General features: G+C 42.2%; 3 protein-coding genes across 3 annotated transcripts; 2 read left to right on the forward strand and 1 right to left on the reverse strand.

The window, feature by feature from the left end:
- Positions 1–160: 160 nt before the first annotated feature.
- Positions 161–2,495, forward strand: Bfra_007347 (putative annexin anxc4 protein; the record flags this gene model as incomplete). Its single annotated transcript, XM_037337720.1, has 2 exons — positions 161–2,095; positions 2,196–2,495. The coding sequence occupies 2 exons, from the start codon at positions 161–163 to the stop codon at positions 2,493–2,495; spliced, it is 2,235 nt and encodes a 744-aa protein (XP_037187100.1).
- A 3,049-nt stretch (positions 2,496–5,544) lies between these two features.
- On the reverse strand, positions 5,545–7,140 carry Bfra_007348 (putative pantothenate transporter liz1 protein; the record flags this gene model as incomplete). The annotated part of the gene is made up of 1 exon (XM_037337721.1): positions 5,545–7,140. The coding sequence occupies one exon, from the start codon at positions 7,138–7,140 to the stop codon at positions 5,545–5,547; it is 1,596 nt and encodes a 531-aa protein (XP_037187101.1).
- An 810-nt stretch (positions 7,141–7,950) lies between these two features.
- Positions 7,951–9,195, forward strand: Bfra_007349 (putative 2og-fe oxygenase protein; the record flags this gene model as incomplete). The annotated part of the gene is made up of 1 exon (XM_037337722.1): positions 7,951–9,195. The coding sequence occupies one exon, from the start codon at positions 7,951–7,953 to the stop codon at positions 9,193–9,195; it is 1,245 nt and encodes a 414-aa protein (XP_037187102.1).
- Positions 9,196–11,998: the final 2,803 nt, after the last annotated feature.

Genomic DNA, 11,998 nt, shown 5'->3' on the forward strand with positions numbered 1-11,998 from the left:
ATATATATACTCAAAGCCGAGGAGGTTGAGGAATAGTTACGACACACAAGACAACTACACATATCGCAGCTTCATATCTCATCGGCTCTCATTCGCTGATCTGCAAGCTCGCAAGCTTTCTACCTTTCAATAAAGCCTAGCACGATAAACAAGCTGGAAAATGTCACTCGATCCGCGAGATTCACAACGGAGGGGTAGATCTACGAGCCCCGGACGCGAAAGATCTCATTCAAGATCCGGATATGAAGTGGAAGAACACAGAGAATACGGATATGACGAACCTCGCACTGGCAGATTCAGAAATGCAAGTGCGAACCCCGCAACAGGATTTGGTGCTTCAAGATATGGAGAGGTGGATAGTGCTGGTATACCTGATACATTGAAGATCGATGAGGTGAAATATACAGAGAGGGATAGGGTGAATGAGAGGTTGCATACTCCTGCTCAGTATGACAATTTGGCATATGGAGAGGGATACGAACCTGGTACTCCGGCGAAGATCAATGTTTATGGATCCCGCGATCCATCACCAGCAGCTGTTCCTCGAAGTGCTGGATATGGAAAGGATATCCATACCCCTACCTACAGTACCTTTAGTACTCACAGTGACCGCCTAGCTTCCCCTCGCGACCATGAATATGAGAGAGAGACACACAAATATACTGACGATAGTCATGGTCGTCACAGATCGGCGAGCTTCAAGGTCTCGGCGGGGTTGGGCAGTCATCATGGGGCTCTCTCGGCTGGCTTGAGTACGGGTCATGATCAAACTCATGTCCAGTCTCCAGCTGGCTCGCAGTTCTCAGGTTATAGCAAGAGAGATGAGGAACATAGATATGCCGAGTCCCCGCAGTACAAATACTCGCATACGGGTGAAAAGATTACCTTTTCCAGTACCACGAGGAAAACAGTTATTGGTGGGGAACACCCTGAAGAGAGAAGTCCTCCACTTCCAGCTCGACCTCACGGTCGCAGGGATTCTTCACCACCTAGACATCATAGACATGAAAGTTCATCAGCTCGAAGCAGTAGCTCTCGCTTGGTCTCTGAACAAGTCGTTACTGTTGACCCTGGTGCACGTCGTCGTGATGCCTCACCAAATCCTGCTAGACTGAGTGATCGACTCAATACACTGAGTATCAATACCGGTGGCCATCTAGGCCACTCGTCACACGGCTCTCTGAGCTTATCTCCTGGCGGCCATTCCCATTCAGGCTCTCTCAGTCTGGCAAATGCACCCAACTCCCCTCTCCTAGAAGCATACAAGGGGACATACCAATCTATATCCCCCATGCCTTCTCCAATGTTAGTCGTCACGTCACATTCTGACATTTCTGAGAGTTTCTCTCCCTTGTCTCCCTCTGGCGGAGATTCTTTCCGCCGCACAGCCCGCTTTCATGATTCTCAAGATGAAGCTGAGATTCTCCGTGATGCACTAAAGGGTGAAAATCGTGCTCCGGATGTTCAGCCTCTTATTACTATTCTTCCGGGCCTGACACATGAACAAATCCTTGATCTTCGCGCTGAGTATAAGAAGATTGTCAAGACAGGTCATGAAAGAAAGGGTGTCAACATCGCTAAACATATTAAACTGCGTCTCAAAGATGAGGATCCAAGTTTGATGAAAGCATGCTATGCAGTGGCCTTGGGACGATGGGAAAGCGAAGCCTACTGGGCTAATTTCTGGTATCAAGGAGAGAAATCTCGCAGAGAACTACTCATTGAAAGTTTAATGGGCCGACCGAATCGCGAAATCGAAAAGATCAAAGATGGATTTAGCGATAAGAAGTATAGAGACTCTCTGAGACAATGTATGGAAAAAGAACTCAAGGAAGATAAGTTTAAGAAGGCGGTGCTCCTTGTGCTGGAAGAAAAGAAGATGGAGGAGAGTAGACGCATTGATGGGGATTTGCTCAGAGAGGATATTAGACAGTTGGAAAAATGCGTCACGAGTGAGCGGGGTGGTGAGACGAGAATGATTGAGATTATTTGTACGAGGAGTGATACGCATTTGAGAGAGGTGTTGAGGGGGTATGAGGAGAGATTTGGAAAGAATTTCGCGAGGGAAATGTTGGCAAAGAGTACGAATCTTGTGGTATGTATATTTTGTTCCATATTTTTCTTTTGTACCCTCATCTTTTTCTCCCCTCCCACTTTTTTCCCTTCTCATACATATAACTAACATTTTCTGCCAGGGTGAGCTCCTCGCCCATATCCTCAACGGAATCATCAACAAACCAGTCCGTGATGCACTATTGGTACATCATGCATTAACGCTCTCGACGCGAGATCCACTCAAGACGGAATTGCTGATTAGTCGATTGGTGCGATATCATTGGGATCGTAAGCACTTGGAGGAGGTGAAGAGGGAGTATAGGGATCGCTATGGCATTGATATGCAAGAGGCGGTTAGGGAGGGGGTCAGGGGGGATGTGGGGAGGTTTTTGGAGGGGTTGTGTATGTGGAGGGAGAGGGATAGGGTTAGGGAGGTTTAGGGGCTGGATGATTGATGGATTTATGAATATTTGATGGATATATGAATATTTGATGGATATATGATGGATGAAAGAATGATATGATATGACATGGAATGATAAACGGCCGGTTAGGTTAAAGGAATGGAATTGATTTTTCGTAGTAAGTCCCAGTATGTTCAGTGATTCATAGTAGATGAGACTCGGAAATTGTGATTCAGAATTCATGTCCGTGGTAATGGTAATGGTGAGGTGATGTGAAGCAACAATATCACCGAGGATATCAACAGCGAAAAGTTGAGCAGATATTGTATCGGAAGACAATGATAGTAGGGAAAAGCAAGTGCTACCAGCAGATTCATATTATATGTATGTTTATTCGCACGAAGGAATTTAGTAGTATTGTGTGTAGAAGCCATGATAGGCAGTGTTGGATTTCTGGATAGATTTGAGTGAAGTTGCTAGATCTCTTGATTCTTGATGGGAGTAGATTTACAGGTTAGTTTGATGATCATGTGGTGAGAGGACTCGGATGGTTATTAGATGAAGGTTGTGTGCAGGAATTTGCTGCTCACAATTTCAGAACGAGATTGTATGATATTGGTGGGTGGATGTGGAGGGTGAGTAATAATAGGTTCGAGATGAGCTGTTGATTATAGTATATCATTCATTGTATGTGGAAGAAGTGATGTGGGCTTGTGGGATTTATTGGGGATTGGGGCTGTTGGGTCTATCGGTGTTTGTTTGTTTTGTTTTCAATGGAGGTGACTTGGTAGTCTTCATATTTGAGTTTGGTATATCTGGAGATTGGTATCGAGGAGTCAAGGAGTTGGTGCTCTTTGTCTCCCGGGAAGTTTTCGGAAGATTTCTGATGTGAAGGGATAGATTTCTCATAGAGCATGTATTTGACAATGGAAAAGAGTATCGTGACAGCTTTTGAAGCCTCACTAAAAGAGTGAGATTCTTGGATTGGATTGTGTATTGTAGCATAGAGATCTGTGGAATGAACAAGATAATGCATCGCCCATCATCAGAGCAGAGCCTCTTTACATTGAAGTGATGTGCTCAATTTCGACAGTATTGAACTGGAATTTGAATTTCAAGTGACTCAAATCCTTCCATCCTTCCTATACTTCTTCTCATCACATCAGTCAAGCTACCATCTCCCTCCTTCTCATCTCAACTTTACAAACTCGCAGCAACAAACAAACCACTCATTGATTCCTTCCTTCTTCTGGTATATACTAAGATACCCATCGAATGTTAATAATTTGCATCAAACCCCTCATGGTGGTGCAGTGGTAGAAAGCTTGGTTGAGGTAGTGGTTAACCTGTCTGCCTCCCAGATGAAAATATTGTCAAAGTGCGCAGGAAACGGGGATTCGAATTCCCCACCAAGCAGGATGGATTCTTTTTTGTGGTTTGAATTTGATTTGGGGTTCAGGTTCAAGTTCTCTTTCTTTTCTTTTGTGTTTGTTTTGGTTTCTACTTTTTGATGGGTTGGTGTTTTGTTCAGGTCGGGTCGGATCGGGATTGATTGGTGAAGGTATTCACTTTCTCGGAGGCTGAGCACATTTTCTTTTATGTATCTTCCTTTTTGAGTTGATGGATATCATACAGAGATATACTGAATACCTATCAAGAGTGGGTGCTTCACTCAAAGACCACATTATTTTCTGAGTACTAGTTCTATCTATTTGGCTCTTCTTTCGACCTTCAATAATCAAACAACTATCAGACACTGGTTCACGCCAGCCTCGAGGCAAGCCCTTTTCCTCTTGAACAAAAAACTGATCAACGATTATGTTTCGCGACGCTCCACGTGCCTGATCCACATATTCTTGGTGATGCATTCACGCGGCGTAGCAAGTGAAATATCACACACTGTCTACTTCCCTTCACTTGGAACTTTGTTAACTTCGTATGATTGATTTCTTTTGCTATTTTTAATCTTACATATCTCGATAGTGAATAGATGTTACTTATGCGATGTCCTGTAGCTTGAGGGAGACTGCGAAGTTTCAAAGCTTCGAGGGTTTTGGGAGAGTTTTATTTAACGACGTCTGTGGCATTTGCCATCATGTTTGAGATGGTAACACGCGTTTCCTTCTATGTCAATTTACGCAGTTCATGATGATTAGAAATTTCAGAACTAATGACAACTCGAAAAGTCATTCTGAAAAAAAGATGGACAGTTTTCTCAATGTAGCGACTTCAAAACCAAGCCAAGGACTTTTGCTCGGATGCTGGAGGATCGAATTTCCTCTACAATATAAAACCTTCGTTGAGGCAACTATGAGTTCTCCGGAATACTTTACGAGGATGAGAGAGTATTGTGGTAGCATGACTGTCGGGTTAGAACACCGCTGTTCTTGTTTTGACTCGGACCACATAGGTAGTCAGAATTTAAACATGACTGCTGGATTGAACTCTCACGCTTTCGAGATTTTGTTTAAATTGGATGACAGATAAACTATCTGAGAACACTGAACACTATAATGAATATAAAAGAACTAACAAGACTCTTTGGTTCCAATCACCACCCACTACTTTCTGCTGTTCACATCCAAAAGTAGCATACTAAGCCGGCCTAAGGATGAAATTAACAGGTCATAAGTCAAATTTCACCAATATGACTTGTATTCATGCACTCTAGCCTTAGCATAGATTGTCTGTTGCTCTTGAATCAGCGAGTATCGATTTTCTTGTAGGTCTGCTTGTTCGAACAAGGCACGAAAGTGGTCCCGAAATCTGAGAATCGTCTCAAGATATATATCTATGACACGGACTAGAATACTCAAAAACAAAACAGCGAGCTTGCGATGGGTAGTGGTATGCAAAAAATAGAAAAATAAATCACTTTGCAGACTGATAAGACAAGATACAATTGGCAACTTCTCCAAGGCGTATCGACTATTGGATCATAGGGCTAAACTTTGTTCTAAAATTCGGACCATTCTCTCACAAAGGGAAGACATCTATCTAGCTGAAGATAGCTGAACTATCAAAGTAAGAAAATCAATAGAGGATAGTATATTATGTTAATTATTGATGTCTACCTACCAGATAATCATTGCGAAGTTTCTATCGAGCCTCCACCTCTCGAATTTTCCAGGTCGTTCGGCCTATCAGCAAAAGCCCCAGTTCCTTTCCTCTCATCTCTCCTCTCAAGAAATCTCGTCAATAACGCTGTTAAAGCAGTCGCCGCTCCAAAAGTCGCTGCAGCAACCCAACCCGGACGAAACTCAGGCGCTTCTTCAGTTCTCCATACCGCATCCGAGTACCAAATCTGCATGATGTAACCAAACATATTGCTTGTTGCGATCAAAAATCCTCTCATCTCATGATCATGAGACATAAGATCTGGATACCAAGAAAACCAAATTCCCGGCACACCGGCTGAGAAATATGCAAGATAAAACGCAACAAACTTCAGTTTGATAGGTACAGTCCAGATGGCTAGTACGATTGCGCTGAAGAGTGTTCCGAGTTGCATTACTATTATTGGTGGCCAACGTTTTCCGTGTAAAAGGTTAGAATCCGAAATCATGGCGGCGACTACTTGAACGATCACACCGATGCCAGCTTGGGCTGTTGGAAGAACATCCCTATCATAGACCGAGTTTCCTTTCGCTTTCAACCATAATGCAAATGCCGGTTGTTGTGATGGAAGACTCGCTTGGATGAAGAAGTAACCGAACGGTAAGACCCAAAATTGCCATTGCGCCATCATTCGAAAAAGCTTTTTCTTGTCCCAAGCTGACGATCCTAGTGTATTGTAACCATCACGAACGAGTCGCTCTTTGGCTAATGTGATCTCAGCCTTTGTGAGATAGAAAGCTCGAGTGGTTTCGGGGAAATCGGGATTGAAAAAATATCCAATGACGCCCACGGGAAGACTGATAGTACCACATATGATGAACAGCCATTGCCATCCAGCATGGCCAAGATGTCCGCTTAAGTTGTCATAAGCTGCTGCTTGAAGATAGCCACTGAACATCGTGGCTAATGTCGCGGTACAGTAAAATAATGTTACACGCTTTGCTCGCTCTTGTTTTGTATACCACGAACCAATCACATAGATGATACAAGGAAAGAAGGCTCCCTCGCAAAGTCCTATGAGAAATCTCAGCGCGTACAATTGCGATACATTAGTAACAGCCGCGCTACAGAATGTGAAGATAGACCAAAGAACCTCAAGTGTGGGAATCAAAATCGATGGTCGAACATGCGTAACTAGAATGACAGCAGGGATTTGACTTATGACATAGCCAGCAGTAAAGACATTTCCCATATATGTCAGTTGACTGCCCTTCATATTGATAGCTTCTTGCATGCCAGAAACATAGGCATTATTCAGGTTGGCTTGATCGAGGTTCTTGCAGAAGTATCCCAGACAGCCGTAGGTAAGGAGGAAGAAATCGAGTTTGAGGAGGAAACGCTTTTCGATGGCTGGTTTGTCTGGATCATCCCAGATGTAGCCTTGGACGCTTCTTAAGAATCGACGGACAGAACCTTTGAATCCAGGCTTCTCCCATGATCTGAGTGGAACTTCGATATTGGCGTCTTGATGTGAAGATGGGGATGTTATCGAGCCATCGGTTGAGGTGACATCTGTAGGTAAGATATCTGACCCCCCAAGACCCTTCTCTTTGATTTCGGACATGATTAATCTCGATCAATCGGGAAATAATCTCTAGTCCTAGTTGAACGTGGGTGGTATTGCTTAGAAGTTTCGATTGGCTTTTACATATATATGTTTCCCAAACACTTCGTCTTCTCAAACCCATTCTCGACCATTCGGATTTGTGGATCTAGAATTTACGCTCGTTTAATGTTGATCATATTGCGACATCAGTGAACATGATTCGTCTTTTTGATATTTTTGCATTTACTCCAATTAAAGAAGTCGTTCTTATCTGATCCCAAATCCTCGTAAGACTTGAACGTAACCTTTCCATGGATACATTGCTATCTGAAATTCATGCTGCGAGTGGGTGTACATTTATCCCACTTTTTAGATACTCCCAGTATCTTAGTTTACTTGACGTGACATTTGGGAGAATTGTCGTTGCGTTACACTATGAACCCCTCGATTAGACGATTCCACAATTACCCCGGTTTTCTATCCAGACCGGAGAATTTTAAGATATAAACACGCCAATGAAGCTTGTTAATGCCACGGGTTGATAAGCACAAGCGACAACGGTACGAATCAATCTACTAGTTACCGCAATCATGGTGGATGATCGACGTTTCATGGAGGTTGAGCGCTCAATTTGGTGATGGTGTCATGCGGGGAGCAGATGACGAAATTTGGGAGATATCTCATAACCACAAACGAGAGATATAATGTGATGTGCCGAATTGCCGGAAATTGAGATATGGATAATACTTAAGAACTCGATTGATTGTAAGTCATTGTCGCCAATTGATTGAATTCATAATCATCATTTATTGCAAGATTTCGTACATCATGTCTACTACCACAACCGAAACAGTCGTAACATCGGCTCCAGAGGCCACTCGGACTCTTCAAGATCAAACACAATATGACTTTGATCACCTTCCAAGATACACACATCCACCTGAGACCAAAGAAGATCTTCCCTGGGCCGAACTCGTGACACTAGACCTCTCAGACTTCAACAATGAAGGTGGAAAAGAACGTCTCGCCAAACAACTTGAACATGCCGTCCACCATGTTGGTTTCTTCTATGTCAAAAACTTTGGTCTTTCTCAAGATCAAGTAGATCGTCAATTTACACTCGCCAAGAATTTCTTTACTCTTCCCGTGGACGAAAAAGCCAAGTATGAAGTTGATTATGCAAACGCGGATTACAACGGCTGGCGACGAAACAACCATCATCAAGTTGGGAAAGTCAAAGACAACATCGAGATCTACAATATTCCCAAATTCACCAAAGATTTCGAAGGCAAATATGCTCAACCTCCTCTCCTCCAAGCTCATCTCCCCGAAATTGAAGTCTTCTCCAGGGCCCTCCATTCAAATGTTGTTCTTCCCCTCCTCCGTCTCTTCGCCATCATTCTCCAACTCCCAGACGAAGAATATCTCGTCAACCAACACACCTATGATAAGAAAAGCGAAGATCATTTCCGCTACATGATCTACCACAAGCGAACTCCCGAAGAACACGAAGCCAGCGGCTACGGCCAAACCACCGGCCACACCGATCTCGGCACCGTCACACTCCTCTTCCGTCAACCCGTCGCCGGACTGCAAATCCTCGGCGACGATGGAAAATGGACTTGGGTATCCGCACAACCCGGTACCATTACCGTAAACCTCGCAGACACAATCTCGCATCTCACAGGCGGCTGGTTGAAATCTTCGATTCACAGAGTCGTTGCGCCACCCCAGGATCAGTGGGAGTATGAACGCACGGGACTTTTGTATTTTGCGAGACCGCATAATGATACGGTTTTGAAACCGATTTTGGATTCGCCGGTGTTGAAAGAGGCGGGTGTGAAACCCAGATTTGAGAAGGAAATTACGATGGAGGAGTGGGTCAGAGCGAAGCAGAGATTGCAGTTGAATCCGGATATTGCGAAGGGTTGTATCAGGATGCGGAGGATGGGACGAGGACGGTGGAAGTTATTGGGGGGTTTAAGGATAGGACTTATAAGTGAGGGGATAGTTGGGAGATATAACGAGGATATGAATTATGATCATGAGCAGATTGGGATGTTTGTCACTTGAGTTGAATGATGTAGTGATTGATCGATTAGAACTTGAAGGCCTGACTCTGGAAGTTCACAGACTTGTAGGTCTGTGGCCTGCATTAATGGAGCCCTGAATACTCGGCAATCTTTTGAATGAGCAGCGCCTTGATTTCTACGGTATCTGCATGAGTATATAATCACACAATTTCTTTACCCAATCTCAACAATGTCTCCTGGTAAAGATCGTTGATGATTCTGCATGGTCAAACGTCCTAGTTTGAAGATTGACAATCTGTGTCGATACGATCAAGTCAGATCTCGAGGTAAGATAATTCTATATGTAACCTGTGTTCGCCACATGATAATAAAGTCACGAACGAAAGTATTCATGACTGTTGGCGAGAAATGTTTTTGAACGACAACGACAACCTAACACGACTACTACGTTGATATAACCATGAAGATTTTGCCCCCCGTTTCCCTTAAAAATACACTCTCATCAAAAATTGAATATAAATTCTTACTAAATGCCCACCCAAATCTTCTCAAATCTGAACATGGCAGATTTAATCAATGTTTCTCGTAGAGCTGCTGACGATTTAAATTGAGGAACATTCTTAGTCAATTTAACCCTCCCCCCCCGCCCAGTCACGATATTTCGATATATGACAAAGATACTCGTGCTGACACATGGAAATTCAAAGGTTCAAGACCTTATAATGATATCTTGTATAGAAATGCTTAAGATGAAGCTATTCGAAATTCTCTATCTAGCTGTACTAAGGTATTGTAGACGAGCAGGTCATTGAGATAACTTTCTGGATGAGAATCTTGAAACCCTGTGCCTTCTTGCTCAAAGACTAATTGAGCGCTATCAGATATTGCTAAATGCTCACAAATATGATCGACTCTTATTTGATATTCATACCTTCGACAGTGACAAGCGAAAGCAATGTTGTTGTCAAAGCCGCTTTTTATCATCATCATCATCATCATAATACTCCAATCCCAGGAGTTTCTCATATACTTAATCTCATTGCAAGAACAACACCACTTCAATTATATTAAAGTATTATAATTGAAAGGACTCTAGATGCACCACCTAAATCGGAGAATATTCAAGCACAATCATTGTATTTACAACCGAAGCCAGCAGAGGCCGTGTCTTTATACTTTGCCCATGACTCTATCCTGAGTTCTAGTATGTAAATTGTTGAGCGATTTTTAGATCTAGCACTCGAAATTCCATCCGGATGATTTAGTTAATAGTGAAAAAGTAGTATGCGCACGCTAATTCACAAAGCCAGTCGCCTGGATGAACCACCCCTGAGAACTTCCTCGTCAACCAAGAAAAGCCAAGATCAAAATATTATCATTATCAAGAAATGCTTCTTGTAATTCTTGAATCTGGGGTTCGGTCGTATATCTTTGAAACTTCTCCTCAAAAAATGTGGATATAAAATCAAGGTATACTTTTCTCGCTGTCACGCATATCTATCCCATTCACACATCCATTGAATGCTAATCGAGATTTAATAATAATCATACCTATAGACATCATACTGACAACAAACAAAATCCTTCAAGCAACAATAAAGCCCAACAATACATTGACAATTCTCAGTAATAATCCAGACCCCTTGTCCCTCATTAAAACAACACCAACTCCCTATCAAAATACCCCAACAGCAGCATTTTGTTTATCCAGTCGGTGACCATCTAATATATCTAACGAAGAAATCATTTGAGATATCATCCAGTGTAATTTATAATCACTCGTCATTAAGATTAACGCTTGATACTACGCGTGACTTTGTATCAATCCGTTAGAAATTCCGTTATTATCAACTCTTATTTATTTATAATATTCATCCACACAAGACGCGATCTTTTTCTAATTCAATAACTGGAGATACTTATAAAAGTATAATATAATAAAATTTCAGCACTTATGAAACGTGAAGAAACAGAGAAAGAATAAGTCACGATATTCAGATTCGCTTAAGAATCGTGTAATTAGGTACCATCGACGAGATTTCTTGAGGTGGGAAATTTAATAAACTTCCATATACTTATATCATTTCACTCTTATCAGTTAGTATCATCTCTTCAACTATTAAAACCGTGAGAAAGAGATATTAATTACAAGTACAACTGATACCATTCTCAACAAAACCAAGATGCTAATAAAGTATGAGCACTGTCATCTTCCACTCACATAATCGACGCCAGACGATTGTCGAATTCTTACTACAAACCCTCTTGTGATGTCAAATCATTCATCCGCCTCCCTTGCCATCCCAATATAATTAGATCCAATATACAACCAACTATCAGTCATTCAACCTAGCCTCGACTTTTTTTGGTTGTGATAGATGTCAATGTTTTCCAGTCTCGATAACTTGGTGAGCTTTTATAGGGAGTGGGGGGAGGAGGGGGGAGGAGGGGGGAGGAACTTCATTTACTTACTAATCTCGGATGAATATGAGAAGCGTGAGTTCCAAATCTCTGGTAGTGTGAATGTATAGTGAGTGAATCTTGTTAAAACTCCACATCAAGTAAATACTCTTCCTAATCCCCGTTTTCACTTCTCATTCTCGATTCCGCTCTCTATCTTCAAATCAAGAGCTGAGTACCTTTATAATACCTATATAAACTCATCTACTCTCATAACATCAGTTCAACGAAACCAAGTACAAAGAAAGTAATCACAAGATGTTATTCTGAGAAAGATTTATCTTCCACAAGCTAGTAAACAAGCGAGGTTCTCATCACTAGTTAGATAGATTCTCCAAACTAACTATAAACTAATCAGTCACCAAGTTTTTACGCAAATCATG

The sequence above is a fragment of the Botrytis fragariae genome (assembly GCF_013461495.1).
Source record: "Botrytis fragariae strain BVB16 chromosome Unknown tig00000795, whole genome shotgun sequence".
Classification (NCBI taxonomy): Eukaryota; Fungi; Ascomycota; class Leotiomycetes; order Helotiales; family Sclerotiniaceae; genus Botrytis; species Botrytis fragariae.